This window comes from Lineus longissimus, chromosome 2 (genome assembly GCF_910592395.1).
Source record: "Lineus longissimus chromosome 2, tnLinLong1.2, whole genome shotgun sequence".
Classification (NCBI taxonomy): Eukaryota; Metazoa; Nemertea; class Pilidiophora; order Heteronemertea; family Lineidae; genus Lineus; species Lineus longissimus.
The window spans coordinates 6,887,377-6,906,235 of NC_088309.1; the positions used below are offsets into that span (position 1 = coordinate 6,887,377).

The window sequence follows — 18,859 nt, forward strand, 5'->3', positions numbered from 1 at the left end:
TTGACGCACAAGGCTATTCCCCTTTAAGATTAACTTGACTTTGTCAATGTCAAGTGATTGAGAGCACTTGTACTTTAGGGAACCATGGTGATGCCATCTACAGGAGAATGGACACACTATTCTTCATCCAGTGGTTTTTCTCTGAGCATATGCAAATATTCCACAAGACTATCAGAGAGGCCCGCTCCTTGTCCCTTCAAGAAAGGGCTACGACCCCCTATTGTGGTGGAAACACATAACAAACCATGCTTCTTATAGCCATTTTGATTCCATTCCAAATTAAAGTAAGAGGAAAAAGTTGCCATCAGAATGCTGGGAGATGATCTCTTTAAAGTACTCTGAGCTTGTTTGGACATGACACCGTGGATCTATCTCCAGATGTTCAATACCACCAAACAGTAGACAATACTCTGACCGTCTATTGCCCGGTAAAGCGAATGACATAAAATACATAGCGTAAGTAAAAGTCTGTGATATGTTCAAGAATATACTGTATTTATTCATGTAAAACTTGGTCAGACCACTATGTACACTTAAGGTTCATTCAAAGAAAAACAAATTTTGAATGAGGGAGAAAAAGCTGTTAAGAGTGGATGCACCCTGCTAAATCAGTCGCACGTCAAACACTGATATTGGCAGACAAAAACCAGTAAATGCTTTTATGAAAACTACATTGTAAATTTACACCAGACCTTCTTTCTGTACAAAACTAAAGTAGGTTTATTCAAATTAACCATTGATTTCAAAGGTACTTGACCCAAATGATAACCACAGAATTTTTGATGAATTAGCTTATGTTTTGACCGAATATGTGACACCCACAACCTTCAGGGCAGCAAACAAAACTGGTACAGGATAGCAGCCGATCAAAAAACTCCAAAACGATTGCAAATTTTGCTGTTTGAGACAAGTTTGTTTTCAACCGGGTAAAGAGGTGATGGTACCAGCAAATGATATACTCCTGATTGAACAGGGTACATCCTTATTGATAATACTTATTGGGTACAAAATAATCGTGACAACGTCAATGGTAATAATCTGAAGAGCATGTCCGAGAAAGATGTTTCACTTCTCAGGAGAGGCAAACACGTTGAAATACTACAATGTAGAAGAGAATACATGTACTTAACAGTGGCCAAAAACATGACACAGAACTGATTTTCATTAAGTTTTAAATTGACCTATGATAGGTGAACTGAACAAATGCAGAATTTTCAGCTGAATACTGTAAAACCTGAGCCTAGTATTTTCATGATTCTTCGAGAGGGGGAACTTCAGCGATGCGAAAATGTTCAACTTAATGGTTTTATCATTGGAACATGTATAAATTGAAGCAAAACCTGAAACTGGATATGAGGGAGGTAACTCTTTGTCTTGAACGCAATAGACCGTGAGACACATGAGACTCAGGTCAGAGAAACTTTTTACACAATGGTTGTTTAGATGGAACTCAAAATCAAAGTTTGAACCATTATTTGGTGGTATATCTTGGAACATTTTAGAACAGAAACTTAAACGAAAATAAGCGAAAGTCATCATTTACGAACACCTATAGCACCAGGTTTAGATAGGGAACGACATTAGAACAACCCATGGTAGCTTTGGAAAGCGGTCGACCATAATCAAGCTGATAAAGATTTTAGCAGATATGGTTGACGGACACAGCACCCAAAGCTAACATGAATCTGTTCAAGAACCAGTGGGATAATTGGAAGACCACACAACGCAAGACATCAAACAAAGAACGGACACTTTCGATCTCTCAGTAGGTACTTAGGGTGGGTGAACTGACATGAATACAGTAGTGATAATCTTTCGAACACTGACCAATTTCACTAGTCACTATTAAGGGAAAAACCCTCGACATAAAAAATGCTATTTACATATTTGATTCATTCTGTACCAACCTGTATCTCTTTTGGGGCCACACCTCTTTTTGTGGTTCGTCTCACGTAAACTAACATTTCAATCAATTCTACTAGTGGGCCTTGTCCGAAAGTCTTTAAATTTGGTGGTAATTTTGATTTACCATAGCAGAGAAACTGCCCAAATAAAGTTGCTAAATGTTATTCCTCAGGCATTGTAAAAATGTTACTACACAATTTTTTTTCCTTCATGTTTTCCAAAATAATGAAATGACAACAGAAATTAGTATTTTTATCTTGCCTTGCACAGCACTTTTAACGCGTGATAAGTTTGAAAATATAGATAACCAAGGCAAGACCAAACATTCTTGAATAGTAACAAAGGAGCTGAGACTCATATTGCTGATGCGTGCAGTGCCTCAATTTGTGAATGGAGTATAGAAGAGGGTTTAGATGTTACTACAAGTTTTTTTTCATTGCATTATTGACGCAGCATGTCATTTGCAACTACTCAAGAAATATATTGGTCTGGCCTGATAGTGCAAACGTTATCAGTGTTGTGAACAATAAAACATAAGTGATAACAAAAACTAACATTTCTGCAGCGCTTCAAGTCCCACCCCTAAAACATAACTCAACATAAACTTAAAGGGAGCTCATTTAACAGATTTCAATGTATTTTTGGTCATCGCAATATAAAATTTACAAGCTTCATGCAAAACATGGTTTAAGGAATTGATACCTCACTGTTGAGTGATACTGTCACCATTTTGGGAGTGCATGAATCTTTGATGTTATGATGGCCAACCAAATACAGAAATCAGCAATAAGATTACCTACTTCATAAAACATAATGATTTCTATGGTAACTGGCAGCAAAAATATAAAAAGCTTGCCTCAAACATTTTCACTAGCTGTGGTGCATCAATTTCAAAGCTTTAATTGGAATTCACTTTACATGTACTGTAACAGCCAATTTTCCTCCATAAGACAGCAGCACTTGACCGAGTCAAGCAACACTTGCGCTGCGCTTTACCATACCACCCCTAAAGGGAAGAGTAAACAGCTGTTTGATCATATCTTGGACAGACATTGGTCTGAAAACAGGAACGACAATACAAAACCAGGCTAACGTTCACAAGAAAGGCACAAGGGTGACATCAATGTATGTTTCAGACATCATATAATCTGTTGACACATATTACACTACAATGATGTTCATGTATACGAGTCAGAAATACCCGAAAACTTCACCAACACTGACTGGGTTACTTTTACAAAATAGTGCTATGAATGGACATAATGTAGACACTTATGGAAACGGTGGGCCAAGCATCCGTAATACGCACCTTACAAATAAAGGTGGGCTTGACAAATTTGTTGATTGATGCCGGGTAGTGGTGAACACGATTCTGATTAAGTACTCGAACACACTGAAAGTAAAGCAACACCGTACTAGTATTTTCCCTTGAGACACAAAGAAAGGTTTCCTTTCCAAAAATATTTCAAAATGATGAGAGTTCGCCATCTTCTACATTGTGTATCATATGATAATACCTCTTCTCGGGCAACCTTGCACGATGTATATTGATCTTGACGTACATTGTAAGCATCAACAAGATCATGATTTTATGCAACTGCAATGCTCTCAGTCATGTGATCAGTAATTCCACTATGATGAAGATTCATCCACCAGTAATCAAACCTCTTGTTATCTAACGGACACTGATTGATATCTTTGCTCTCGACTGACAATTATGAAAGAGTATGTTCCCCAATCAGGAACTAGATTATAAAGAAGAACAATTTTGATTACCCAAATGAGACTCGCCATATTTTATAATAAACTACAGCTAATATCGAGGGCCATGGGAACAAAGCCAAATGGTGTTATCTAATCAGTAAACAACAACAGCAAAATCATATCTTATCAGAATTAGGTGGCGGAAATTTATGACTTTCCCTTTCTGCTGTTAACCCTTTCACTGTGGCAGCCATTTTTTAGCTGACAGGCGATACCAATTATAAACTGGGCAGCTAACTATCAACTGAACAGTCAAAACTATTTGAAAGTGTCGCCATCTTCAGTATTAGCATGAAACTGATTATTCCTGTGAGCGTTTGGCGTATTTAGAGAGGTTGCGACCCAGTGCTGGTGAATTGATATTTTTGAAGGTCACGACGTGCTAGGCACGTCACCCGCATGACATTGGCCTATGCACATGACGTGCTATGCACATCACCCGCAGTGAAAGGGTTAAAAGCCTCCGCAGTCCGTGAACATTGTAACATACAGACCACTGCAATCAAAATGAGACCTTATATATTTTCCAACACACATTGATATTCAGCTGTCACCAAGGCCTTTTAGAACACATATTAACTCACTGGGCTTAAATGTTAAATGGTCTAATAGCACAGTCATCAGAACAATAGGTACCCTATTCGAGAAGTCTCAAATGCCGCATGGATTTTCTGGGTTGATTGTGTGAGATGATCACGATGAACTTGACCAGCAAAATGGTTCATGGGCATATCAAGGAAACAATTTTTTACATGCTTCAGTACTGTACTGGTTAAATGAAATCCAGATAAAACAGACCATATGACACACAATACCTAAAAACCTAATCAAATCATTGTTCCCACACAGGTTTTTCAGGTGATTTTTCACACGTCACTAATGAGAAATGTATTTAGGCCAGGTCGAGAGCCACTCCCAATAAGTAGCTCATTAGCACAAACTAATGCAATATGCAATAAGAAAGATCATCCGATGGAATTATTCAATACTTAGATCAGGTACAAGTACGTGTATTAAAGGCACTCTGTACTCGTGTATAATTTGGTATACTGCCATTGTTAAAGATAACTACTTATCGAATTCCATAATCTCAATCCTTTAAGTTGATTAAAATTTCAAGCAAAACATATGATACTGTGATGTCTTATGATCAATTAAGTAGCTTAGTTAAAATTCTTCTACAGGGATATACAGAAAACACAGAAAAATTCAAATCTTTCATTGGGCAAAGCATCTTTAAGAAACTCTGCCAAAACTGAGGTAAATTTAGCACTTGCGGTAATCTGACCCGATCTTGCACAGACACTGCGTAATAGCCGACATAACTGTCTGACAATGTGATTGTTGTTGTTTGGATAATGATTTTGGTTAAAAAAAATCAGTGTTGCAACAATTCACAGCAATGTAGGAAGTTGAAGCTGATCCAGGAAAGATATCCACGTAGCACACTATTAAGTACTGTGTTGCACCTGTATACAGAAGTTGATTAACCCTTAGAGTACTATAACCGGCAAATATTTGCAGCTGCTACAATTCAGAGTTTGCAAAATTTCAGAAAGACAACAAATGCCTCTTATGCCAGGATTACTGAAATATTATGCCACATCATACTTATGCCTCAAGTATTGGTCAACAAATTCAGTGCCAAAATAAGGATAAAGTCCTTCTGAGCCAAAATTGGACAGTTCCAGCCATCTTATCGCCCTGTAAATGAAAACATCAAATAACCTGGTTTTTGCCAAGTACTTATACCTTAATTTTTTTGATACGTCATGTACAGTAATCTCACTAGTTGTGTGTGCCATAGTCAAAACAGTTTCAGTTTACAACACAATAAATATTAATTTTTGTCTAATCTTAGTAATGGTGTTATCTGTTATATAAACAATGTCCCACATATGTCTGAAGTTATTATGTGCAGAATACATTGTGATTTTGTTAAGTATAGAAACCTATGTTAAAACAACTCATCTATGTGTCAAATTATTTGCACTTTCCCAATTCAGCACAGTTCTAGCGAAAAATCCCACGAGAACAAAAAAGGATCCACAGAACCCTGTTTCAGCATAGTTCAAGGAGAATGATAAACCCAACATGAATAGAATTCATAAACAAAATCAGGACACATCCATAGAACCCCAATTCCGCAAAGTTCAAGTATCGTAGATACATAAAGACAACTTCAACAACATCAGGGTGCACGAATCCCTATCACTATCCATTTCACGAAACAAACGGCACTGCACGCAAAAAGCCTAAAATCGCTGGCAAATGCTGTCAGTATTTGTTTAAATGGCTCATCAGTGGTCATGCTTTGTCCGATTCTGGCAAAAACGAATTTTTAAATACTTCAGACTTTGAAGTTTCAGATGAGATATAACATTTCTTTCAACTGCTGCATTTTCTGCGTGAAATCCCAAAAAAGTCGAGTGCTATTTTCACGTGAAATTAGACTTTAGGACAGTTAAAACAGAATGTCAAATATTCATGAACAAATCAGGGCATGTACCTCCACTGCAGTACAGTTCAGCAGAACAAAATTCGAATCCAGGATTCCCCTATTCAGCACGTTTCAAGCAGAACTAAAATCCCTAGCGATTGCAGGGCATCAGCGAGGAGAGTTTCACCAACAAAGGCTGGGATCATCTAGAAGCGACCAACAAGAGACCAACATTGATCGAGGCAGTAGAAGATCAGCGCCAGTACCATACAGAGGAGTGGAAGAATGTCAGGTGGTTTCCACCGCCGCTGTGTGTGTCACGTCTCCTCCATGTAGCGTTCTTTGTGTTTGGACAACATGGTGATGACGGTGATGAGCTTTTTCAGACTCGGCTGAAATGAGAAAACCAAATAGGAAATAAGACCACAAGCAAATTTATTTCAAACTTTAGAACCTGTTTCAAAGAAGTTTGAGTCTTCCGCATTATTATATGCACACGAATTTTGATTCCAACCAACTTATTTTTCTCAAAATTACTGATATTACCAGTGCAGAAGCAATTATGAGGACTTATTAACACAACGATTGGTGAACTGCATCCTTTGACATTCATGCCACTTTGAAGTGAACATCACAACACCTAAAATACTATCCAACAGACAATTTTCGAACCAACTGAATCTACAATGGGTGATATGAATATAGACTAGCAAATAGTTTTATCTATAATAGTACTCCATATACATTTACACTAGCCCTTTCCGTTCAAAACTTAAGTGACACCATTTGCTAGTCTTAATTCATATCACCCATTGGCCGGCTCTTGTCCACTGTTTCATCAACCACAGCCTTTTTCGCACAGAATAAAATTTCAAATTGTTATCACATCGAAAAAATGACACAACTCTGACCCCATTCATGCCACCTCTTTATTACGTGAGGTATATTGGTAGATTATGCTTGAAATGACGCTGTGGATGAGGAAAACCTGGCTGAATTTGGGAATTGTCTATATTGGATTAGAAGAGAAAATCTTGATAAGCATCAACGAATACTAATTACACAGTACATTACAACAGAATTCAGCAAATTTTTGACCACAACAACATACCGACTTACCCTGAGTTTAGGCTGTATTCATCAATGAAAAAATAGCTCAGTATAAAAACATTTCTGCTAAACTGATATACAGTAATAAGCATTTTTTAGCATACACTGTAATATATACTTGATCACAAACTGTGCTTCAGACCTGCTCCCTTTTGAAGAATACAGAGGAATACTGGCCCAAGGACACCACCCTGACCACAAAGCTCTTGGGACTCTGTGGCAGAACTCTGCTCTAGAACAGCAGACTTTGCTACCGAAAACCGACTGACTGTCTAGCGTGCACCAAAAAGTCCAATCACAGTAGAGGGAGAAGTTACTGACTCACAGGCAGGCATGCCTATCAATGCAACTCTATTCTATCACAGGGCCACTACTTCAGACGACTACTTTAAAGCATAGATTTTGAACGTACCTGAATTTGAGCCATGTTGCTGAGGTCTGTAAGATGAGAAGCACAGATCTGATGGATCGTGGCTAGATCACGAGCTATCGACCCAGAGATTGGCTCATTTGATATCGGGTTATCGTGTACATCCTGAAAATAAACAAATGTCAAAATAGCATGTCAAACTGTCAGAACTTTGATTCAGACCACAGATCTTTAGACCACCAGTTCTGTTTCTGCAAACCTGTGATAATCGTTGCATGCGACTGAAATCACAGGTAACAGTGTTTTAAATAGCTCGTTTGCAGCCACTTGTTGTTATTCTACTTACTGATAGTCGATTGAGAAATGTGACCATCCTCTCTTTGTTTGTGACAATGAAGGGATTGAGCACACCCATGTACGGCTCCTTAGCACCAAATTCTACCAGGTTCGCCAGATTCTGAAGTGACTTGGCAACAAGTTTCAGCGTTCTTACGGCAACGTCTGACGGAGTCTCTGAAATAAACATGTACAACACACAATAAGAAGCAATACAATCAGAAAAGAATTCATCACAGAATGTGGATATTAGATTCCAGTGATGAAGACATGGTGGGAGGGGTTGTTGTTATTTATCCAACTTCTCAACGATAATGACAATAGCCCTCTATACGTGGTTTTCGTTTAATCAAACGGTAAAATTTCACAAGGAAAAGACTGTACCAACCTGTGATGAGATTGAACATCCGGGGATTGATAATCGCTGGACACAACAACCGTAGGAAAATAAACCCACTGACGACACGCGTCCGCACGTTCTCATCCTCCCATTTGGCGTTGGCACTTTCCTGTAGACATCTACAGATGTAGCGAAGCACATCAGGACACTGCTCCGTAGAGCCGAAGACATCTTCAACAACGAGGCTCAGGATGTCAAGGAGGTGCTGGGCGTTCGTCACAGCTTCTCCTGGGTTTTCACCCAACATGTGCGGATTCAACTGAAACACAATAACACCACGGTGAACAGAAAATAAAGACATGAAATGTAATTACCGGTACTAGACCAGTTGAAATTTCCGAGTGGCTCTGACTGAGCCTCGATGCTCGAACCCAGGATTTTCTGATCACATATTGGATGCTCTCCCCCTGTGCCACTGCACTTTCCAATGTAATGAACAGTGTGACTATGGCGACGATCGACACAACATGAGGCTAGGATGATAGGGATGAACTGGACCCAAGTTGAGAGAACTGCCCAGGACAGGAGGAAGTGGAAAAATCTTGTTGGCGACCTATGCTCAACTTGGAATAACAGGGTTTAAGTCAAGTAAGTCAATAGAACTCACCTCACAACATTGTTTGTTGTCCACAATAGACTGCACCGAATCCCTGATAGCTGCGTGAACGAAGCCCGATGCAGTCATCTTCATATACTGTTCCATTAAGGTGGTGGCCAAGGAGTTGCCTCGGAATAGGGTGGAGACTGTGTCTGTAATGAGAAAATGTTGACTCATGACATGATATTCATTTACAAGAGAACTGGTCTAACCAGAGACATCCTTTCAACTGACAAATGCTGCCCTTGTTCAGACTACAGAGGTCCAATCGAATGCAACTGACAGGGCAGGGGCTAGTTTCCTGTGTTCTAAAAGAGCACACTGGTCCACTAAAGTGCTTGCGGTGATTTCTTTTCTTACCTTCCCTATGTATTTCCAAGTCATTCAGCGTCTTGATCAGAAGCGCCTCCTGGCGTTCATGACGGAAAATCCGTAGCAAGGCTTCAGCGAGCGGGATCCTGTCGTAGCCACATTTGGGAAGCAGGCAATCCAGAGCTAGGACCACCTCGAGATCTTTGGCTAGGAGAAGCTGCAATCAGATTGATAGTTGGTGTTAATGATATCAAAAATTGAGGCATTGACAGTCAGTCTGTATTGACACAATTGGAAATTCCAAATTCTTAACGAACGGCACAGGCCTTAAGGCTAAGCTTAGCAATACATCAAAGTAGCCAGTATGACTTGGGGTCAATTTTGTTCAAACAACATTAGGTAGAACTGACACAGGCATATAGACACGCATCAAAGCACTTGGAGAAAAAAACACATGCGCATTCGCAGCATAGTCAGATGAGTGAGTTTCATTGTTCTTTTCACAAGTTGAAGGCATTTCTTTACCTCTATCATACCACTATACTCAGCTATGGGCATCACAATCTCGTGTCTGTAGCGGCATTTTACTCTCAACGTTCCCTGGGCCTCACCCTTGCCCTGCTGTCCGATTGGGGCGAGGTTAAACCATTCTTCCACCATCTCACCTTCTTGGATTTCAGACAGCATTTGACACATTTGAACTGTAATTCAGAAAATGATTTTGTCAAAGTTGATGGCAACTGTAAAGAACGGTAAGCCCATTAGGTCTTCTCTATGTCCCCTGCCTAATAAGACCCAAGTATCAGCAAAAGGATTATTAAGTCACTGCAAATAACCTGACAGTCTTTTAGGAATTCTTAATGAAGCTTACCAACATGGCCCAAATAGTTGACTCAGCAGACAAATGCAACCCCTCACAGCAAAACCAGGCAATTCTACTCCTATATCAAACAAAGGAACTTACCCACTTCTGTGTCCTTAGACCTTTTAGATTTGTTGAAGATGGTCACCTTGAAATTGTCCACATCCGGAGGTAGATCCCTGCAAAGAACAGAACAGTCGAGTCAGTAGCTATCTTCCAGTCGACAACAAAGAAACAAATGCCTGACACTGACCAATAGGGTTTGGGCAAAACGACAACATGCTATGGGGCGTTGACTGTCACCAGGGTAATGCATTATTGTGGCAGAGACTTTTGAAAACACTCAGAAAGCATCAAAAGGGACAATCCCATGTGAACCCAGCCTATGCTTTTGAGCGTCACTGTTTGACACTGTAACGTCAAGGTCTTCCTCCATTCGGCACAGTTTGATAATAGTTTCTGAATCACAAACTTACTCAAGCACAAACTCTTCATCCCACACAGGATTAGGGGACTCCTTAACCTGCGTCCGGCACACTCTGATATCGTTTAACGATATTACACAATATGGATGGGGGATCTGTTTCACGGATAAGTTGTGGGCCTCTGAAATGCATATGGTTAGGCTCCACAACTCTTTAATTGGTTTATCTTTATTCCTCTGTTGCGTATTGACACAGAAGGGCCGGAGTGCTTGGATGAATTCCTGCAATCAGTCAAACAACAATTTTTAACAACAATGTTTTAGACATTGAAATCAGAGAAAGAATTACATGTATGCTAATTATAGACTACGGGTACTCAGAAGTAGCTGGAATGAGGCAAAACTGTTCAAACGGTCTAAATCACAGATTTTGATATCGTGAATATGCATCTGCCAAATTAAACAAAGTGTTCGGCAGAAAATGTTTGGATCATGTTACTGAAACCCAACAGCCGAGGACATGTTTTGCACACACACTACCACACATCATCTCCCCCCCCTCTTGCCATCTCCACCTCCTTTTGTATCGAGATACTCACTGCAGCCTCATCTGATGAGTCGGCACAAAGATAATGGGGCGATTCATGGTGATTCAAGGCACGGACGACTAACTGGAAACAGTGCGGTCTGAAAGAAGAACATTACTCAAAATAAGAAAACACGATAAAAACTTCTCGTACAAGATCATACTGCCTTGAAAAGGCAGCAGGCAGTAAGTGATATCTTACCATAAAGACATCAGAAATCATAATAAGTGGTATCTGTCCATCCCACAAGTGTTTAGATTGATATATTCTGAGAGATGTCGGCAGGGAAATAACATTTGGATCAACTTTGATTGATTTAGATGACCCAATATTCTGCCATCATCCATAATCCACCTCCTCCCCACGTGAACATGCTTAGAACTGTCCATCTGGCAAAAATATGCCTCGAAATGATTATTCTCGGCCCAATTTTGAAAATTCAAAGGTCTTTCCAGAGCCGAGGCAAAAATCTTGCTATTTCTGATGTCAAATTACAAACTCACCTTCCAAAGAAGCTCTCGTGTACAGGGTAAAGGGACGTGTAATTCAAGTCAATCAAACTCTTTGGTCGTGAGCGCTGAAAAGCAGGGAACATACATAGGTGACAACAAAGCAAAGGAGCTAGTTATAAAAGAGTGGACTCCCACAACATCCTGTTCATTAGCATTACTAAGCTGTTCGGGGAGATTATGAGGTCTTTGATAATGATTTCCGTTCATTAGAAATTAGTCTATTGAGGACATCATTACAACCAGAAGTTCAGGCTAAGATTACTCTAAAGGTTCATCTCTCGACTGTTGGAGCACAAATAAGCAAAATAAGAATAACCTGATTCTAGTATCAAGTATCATGAGATCCAGCCATTCCTGAAGAGGGTATTTTGAACGGCAGCAAACTCTGCCACAAGGCTCGAAATGCTCATGCTTACTTTAACACTCTCAAAGAAATATATCTGTTGTTCCGTCCCGTTCAAGATGAAGTACATGGTCTTCCACTTTTTAGCTGAAAAGGAAACTGAAATAAAATATCACTGAGAAAGGGATCAAGAAAATTTACTTTGGAATATTTTGCACTTGTGACCCTTGAAAGCTCTTCTTACCAGATTTTTGTGTGATCCTATGCTCAACTTAAGCACCCAGCAAATGAGGGATTTCAATAGCTAGGACATGCAATCCTGATTGCATGCAACAACATTGTTCATTTACCAAGCAATTGGCAATTTTGACCGCAAACTAGAGATCTTTTTGTTGCAAATAGCAACAGCGATTGCAGCAGAGCACCAGAGCACTAGAATTTTTTAAGGCACTACATAAAAACATGAACATTTTACAAACTTATTACCTTTCTGAGATTTGTTTATATAACCCTTGAGTATTATCCTGTCATTTCTGTTGGAAAAGAAATTTGGTCCGGAACTTTTCTTGATGGACGCGTAGATCGAGTCGCTGTCGTTATTGTCGAACTCATCATTGTCATGAACGAAGTAACGCTCCTGAAAAAAGAAATCGATCAGGAAATAATAAGATATCATATAACTTGCAACAGATCAGCATCTTATCCAGGGAGTGATACTCCTCGTCACTTCATACTACACAATCCGGGATAATCTAAGGACTCATAAGTTGTACTGAGCCAGGGCTATAGCCCAGCAGACTTAACTTTTAACTTTAACTTTTCCATTTAGTTTGTGATATTTGGTTTACGTACAAGGAATCAAAATGATGAGAAAGCCAACGAAATGAGAAATCTGAATTGTGATACTTACTCGCTGAACAGGCTGGAGGAGAGTATATCCTTCAACAATTTCTTCCTTTTTGTATCTCTCAACAATCGAAGCGATGCTGTCAAAAACAATCATAACAATGCTAATTAGAAGTAAAGAACAAACAATATCAACAACAAAGTTTTCAAGACACATCAGGGCTCTGAGTAACTGAAATGACCTGTTTACGACCCCCCCCTTGGCAATCTGTCCTATTCCTTAAAGCCCCTAATCAGGAGATGTTCGCTGATATTGTTTCAAAGGACAGAACAATATCATAAATGATGTGACATCAATGTCCTTTTCTCAGTACCAAAGCAGACTTCTATTCTGTAATTACCAAGTCAACTACCATAACTTACCTGTCAAAATATCGACCTCCCATAAAAAACTGACGGCCGACTTTTTCGATCCTGAATCGATTCACCTTTTGTAGGCAGAGGAAGAACAGGGAGTAGTTACCGGGAGAGTTATCACTTGGTCGCACGAGAAAGCTACACTGACCAGCTGGAAAAATAATTGGGCAAAATGTTAAAGTTTAATTTTACTTCTATCATATTCAAAGTGGTTACGGTAATTTCGAGTGGGTTTAATAGAGAAGTTTGACAACGACAGACACTAAATTGACCTTATTCTTCTGACTTTTCTATGATAAACAAAAGAATATGGCCACTGGACACCTCATTCTGAGTATGCAGTAGTCACCACCAACGTGCATGTTTTTGAGGATTTTATCCAAATATATTTATCTCTCCCACAGATGGTAGCAATAACTTAAAAGGGCCCCAGAAATATTATAACTTTTTTATATTTCATTCTTGCATTGTTCTGCCCACTCTCCACGCATGCAAAAGGATGCAAGGAGTGTGTTCCAGGCAAAGTCAAACACGTCCATACTGTTCAACTTACTAAGAGCGAGTTTTTCAGCTGCTTCCTCCTTTGTAATGTCGCTGTGGAAATATTCGAGGGTTTCAATAGGATCGACGCTATTCAGCTCTTCCAAGAGGCCGTGATAGACAATACCACTCTCATTGGTCCTCTGTGACGTCACCCACAGCCAACCGTCGCCCAACTCATTGTGAACAATAAAGATATCGCCCTTCATGAAGCTGAAATGGCCAAAAATATACATGCATAACAAGACAATTGATCCAAATTTATGACAGTCATTGCTTTTCCAAAATTTCTGAGAACATTATCCATTGCTTAGTGGTAAAATAAACATACTGGGAAATTTCAAGATGTTTTTCGAAAGTTTTCATCAATAGGAAACTAGAGTGTATTCAACAGTGATGATGAAACTCCACTCCATGGCTGGTCACCAGGTGACGAAACGACAACGAAGTATTTGAAAAAAATTTTACCCGACCCCCATCCCCTGCTAAAGGTAATTCTAGGGTTTCCTAGAACATTACAAATTGAGAAATTGTGGTTTTATTGTATGCCTGGTTCATCAATGATGATAAAGTGACAATATTTACCTAAAATATCGTAATTTCTGGCGTTTTGAACGTTTTGGCAATTTGACAAGTTCTATACCAGCATTGAAATTTTCAATGAATGTGGTGACAGCTGTCAACAGTCTTCTCATTGTTGTAAAATTGGGACGTCTGAACTACAAACACTTTTGATTGTTTATAAATCCAAATTGAGATGTATGCGCTAAACAAATAATGTAGGTATGCTGCACTCCAGTGTGCCAGGCTGGAGAGAAAATCCAGTTCTGCTGATCTGATTTTTGTCAAAGCTCTTATATGCTGCAATAACTATTTGCCACTATGAATAAATTGTGCTATTGTAATTGAAATTCTTTCTTGGAATAAGAAAGAATTTCTATGAAAGTTTTTCCCAACCCAATTTCCTAGGGAGGGGCACCAAGACCAAGGCAATTTGCAGATAACTGACTCTCCAGAGCCCTTCAATTCACCTTCAAGAAAGATGTCAGTTTCCCGGAGAGATCCCATTTCAGTCTGCAGTAGGCCTACTTAATACGTCTGGGAATTCATAACCATTGTGTAAAATTCAAGAAAATTTGTCAATACAGTTCAATTTCACAATGACATTTTTTGGATAAATTCAATCTAACAGAATTGCAATACCGACCGGTATGAAAAAAAAGCATTATCCAACAAAAGATGGTGGGCCCCAACCAAAAACATGAAGTAGGACAGACAGTCAGGGGATGGAGAATTTGTTTCGATTACATACTCTAGTTCATCTGTATCAATGATGCCCTTGTATGGGAGTGTTGCTATGACCCTCCTCTGGTCATCCACGGGCTGAAATGAGAGATATCATTTGAAATACATGTTCTTAATGGAAAGGGTGTTCTGGATAGCGAGGTGTTCACTGAGGGAGGTGCCACTGTACATCTCACTTAAAACCCCACCTCCGATGTTTTTAAAAAGAATACTTGATACAAACGAATTCAAACCATCATTAGTCCCTCAGCAGGACAAATCATATGTTACATCCCCTTCTTGAATTAATCTAACACGTTGCAAGTGGCAGCTCATTTTCATGCCGCTATTTTGACTGTGACAGTGTGGGAGGCCAAAAATTATCACGTCAAAGGCCAGAGTGTGTCTCTGACAACATCATCACAGACACTGTCAACACAGAATATCATGATTACCGGTAGATTAAACAAGCAGTCTGCTCATTCATCAAGTAGGCCCAAGGGAGAAAATGAGATCAGAATAGCTACATGCAGCGATAGGAATGATCATTACAACTAACTATCAACCTTATTTTCAAGGCCTTTTACTTTTCTCATCCTTTTCGATAAAAAGTTGCATTTCTCAAGATAGAGTAAAATGATAGCAAGGGTGACTTTGTACACCTTTTGATGCACCCTGTATAATCGAGTGGGAGGGAGGCCATGTGATAACAATAACAATACATGTATAATCCAAAGGTCAATTAGTCTAAAACTGTCATTGCAACACAGGAACTGGAGGAAGTCATGTTTCAAACTAACTGTCATGACTGCTTGGTTTGCTAAAACTTATTTGGACAAGTGGGCCGAAGTACCTAGGCTAATCCAGTTTGTGCTTAGCCTTATCTCATTTGTAAAAACTATGAGCTTGGTCTTCTAGTTCTATGCAAACTTGGTACATTAAAGTAAATGATTGATGCTTGTCATCAAGATGTTGACCTAGTTATGTCATTTTGGCCATGACACAATGACATGATGACCAATTATATGACTCCTTGTTGCCGATTTGTTCAGCTGAACTATTCTAGTATGCACTCCAATGTGCCAGCAGAGTATCTGAATTCTGATACTATCATTTGCCAGGTATGCGCAGATTGTTCCGAAAAAGTCATCAGGAGTGGTTAAAACAACACAGTGATTCAAAAACTTACCACTGGTGGCGCCACTGGACAATTGAGCCTCTCTCCCTTGAGGAGATCAGAGTAACTGGAGTAATATCCAATCAGCTGGCTAAGCGAGGCGAATTGCCGACCACCGATGTAAAAGTCACCACACATAGCAGTGATCCTGCAATCAGAAATTCGTGAAATGTAATTTTTTCTGAAGTATCGTTACCTCGGAAGTATTTGCAGTTTATTTGCATTTTATTTTGCAGTTTTTCGTGAAGTTCTTTGGGGTACTGGAAGCCTCTCATTGTTTTGCAACATTGTAACAATAATTTCGTGGCCATATAAATGTGATAGTGTTAACACAAAACATTTTCAATTCTAAAGTATTTGAGGATGAAGTCACATTGGATCAATTCATTCCATTTTAAGCTTAGGCCTTGTTACAGAGCTTGAATAGCAAATAGGGTATAAATTGCCTCTATCAGTGACAGAGGTAAGAAAGGGCTACACCTGCAGAGAACTGAATTGAGCTCCTGGTTCCATTCGGTACTCATTGAACACATTTTTTCAGCCACAGATGGAAATTGCAAGGTTAATTTGAGCTCTGTATAGTTTTCAATCATACCCCAAACACTTCATAACCAATTAAGCTTTGGTACATACAAAACATACCAAGAGACACAGGATACTTTCATAATAATTGATGGCATGTTATGTTCACTGATGTTAGAAATCCCTGGGAGACAAAAGTAAAAGCTATGTATGGCTCAATTGGCCATGATTCAGTCATTCTGTAAATATATTCCTGGATATACTTGTATGCCAACTCACAGAAATAGGGAACTAGTCAGTTTAACACAATGTGTTCATAGTCATGATTGCACTGATAATGAATATCTGTGAAAGTGAATACCCTAACCTACCTGAAGTGATTGATCCCCGTCTTGCCGTAAAAGGACAAGACATAGGATCCAGGGCGCCGATCACTCTCACGGATGAGATAGCTTCCATACTCGTTGGTTGCCTTCAATCGATCTTCTGCCGTCTGGCGGTCAAGGCGACCATGGTACCAACTGTAAGGAAAATAACAACCATGAAAGTCAACAGGATCAGTTTGGCAAAACCCAAAAAAATTGGCAGCTTTCAGAAGTTGCCATGTAAGACATGTTACCAGATATGGCAAATCAGTCCCTGGGCCATAACAATTATACCGTAAGTATAGAGGAAAATAAAAAGATCTCTCTGCTGAACAACTGTACAGTCGATTCAGTCCCTCTGCGGGCTTTGGATCAGATGGTGACCTAATTCCGCCCAGACAATAGCCTGTATGGTTGTGACATTGTCTCTTCGTGGAGACCAGTGGTACTGTTGATACATTACTGGTCTTCAGCATTGGTGTCTGTCCAGTTAGACTGCTTTGTTTACTTGCACGATCAAGATTTGCACAAAGACGTATACATTGTCCCTGTCCTTCGGCAATTCTAGTAAACTCTAACCAATTGTAGTTGGTGCTACTCTATCTGTCCTTATGTCCCAGACTGTTGTGACATTGTCTCTTTCTGCTGGCCGATGCATATTTGTGGTTAGTCATTATTGACCCTCCAATTATCTGCATTGGTATGACATTGACAAGGTACCCCGAAGGACGTACGTGTAGGGACGGTCCTGTTATTGAGTGTTATGACGTTCTCATGTCCCAATTAACAACAACCTGAAGCTGAAGGGCTGTGCAACATTACACTTTTGATCTACGGTGTAACGATGTCCCTCACCAGGATGACGATTCTCTAATGGTAACACAATTCTCACAATGACCTTCACAGGCTGTTACATTGTCTCTCTATCAGTCTAGATGCGATGCAGACTATGAGTACGATCCTTTTAATAGATATCATGAATGGTCCTCTAAGACAAATGGGTTTGCAAATGATGTCAAGATCGAACGCAATTGAAATCGATTGCAATGCCAATGTAGGCCTACCAATGTCGAGTTGACGAGACATGCCTAAGCCAAAGGACACTACTATAGATCCATGCACTTGATTGGGACCAACGTTTACGAAAACGTCGCGTCACGTCACGTTACACCAATGTAAAATGCATGGTGACGTGACGACGGCCAACACTACGTCATGTAAACGTTGTTCCCAATCAAGTGCATGAATCTATAGGCGTCCATCAATCATCATGAATTGAAAACGGTATACCGACTACCGTACGTCTTTCGACTTGGGTCAAAAATCTTGATCGAACAAGGGAATGGAGTTGAGAATGTTCATGATGACTTGTTACCTAGAGGATCACATACTGGACAGCTGATCTCCTCTGTTGACGAATGAACATAGCCTACATAATGGAATCGAGTTGAAATTTGCAGAAAAGTGAGAAGATGATGAGAAAAAAGTAAAAAATCTGAAGAAGTGAAATTTGGGACTTATTTGACAAACGATTTGAAGGGGAAATGGGGCTTGCGTTCACTTAAAAATTAGCATTTAGCAATTCCCGACTTACTCAGCATCTGGAGGCGCATCCAAACTATGGTTAATTTTGATATTAACGGCCTCAAACGGGCTTTCAAAATCTTCAGCTCTCATCCTGTCTTTTTCGGCCATGATCGGCCGGATACTCGGCTTCTTGGTTTTTCTGTCACGGACTTAAAATT

General features: G+C 39.7%; 1 protein-coding gene across 4 annotated transcripts; it reads right to left on the reverse strand.

Annotated features, from left to right (window-relative positions):
- Positions 1–474: 474 nt before the first annotated feature.
- On the reverse strand, positions 475–18,801 carry LOC135482442 (ras GTPase-activating protein 1-like). Of its 4 annotated transcripts, none has more exons than XM_064762430.1 (21): positions 18,709–18,801; positions 17,121–17,270; positions 16,240–16,375; positions 15,079–15,149; positions 13,780–13,979; positions 13,233–13,377; positions 12,874–12,949; positions 12,450–12,600; positions 12,037–12,110; positions 11,612–11,685; positions 11,121–11,208; positions 10,574–10,803; positions 10,200–10,276; positions 9,761–9,936; positions 9,284–9,452; positions 8,933–9,075; positions 8,314–8,584; positions 7,936–8,102; positions 7,632–7,754; positions 7,229–7,240; positions 475–6,501 (listed from the first exon to the last, which is right to left on the reverse strand). In XM_064762430.1, the coding sequence occupies exons 1-21, from the start codon at positions 18,789–18,791 to the stop codon at positions 6,427–6,429; spliced, it is 2,691 nt and encodes an 896-aa protein (XP_064618500.1). In that variant the 5' UTR covers positions 18,792–18,801; the 3' UTR covers positions 475–6,426. The 4 variants fall into 4 exon arrangements, with proteins under 4 accessions (XP_064618500.1, XP_064618498.1, XP_064618501.1 ...); XM_064762428.1 differs by having other exon boundaries at positions 12,037–12,122; XM_064762431.1 differs by lacking the exon at positions 7,229–7,240.
- Between the last annotated feature and the right edge of the window lie 58 nt (positions 18,802–18,859).

Bases quoted from the DNA above. Each gene is read 5' to 3' on its own strand.
- LOC135482442 (XM_064762428.1), bottom strand. From the start codon at position 18,791: ATGAGAGCTGAAGATTTTGAAAGCCCGTTTGAGGCCGTTAATATCAAA. The intron at 12,601-12,873 runs GTAAGTATCACA...TTCTTTTTTCAG, and splicing joins TCCTCCAGCCTGTTCAGCGA to GAGCGTTACTTCGTTCATGA. The intron at 9,453-9,760 runs GTAAAGAAATGC...ATCTGATTGCAG, and splicing joins AGTATAGTGGTATGATAGAG to CTTCTCCTAGCCAAAGATCT.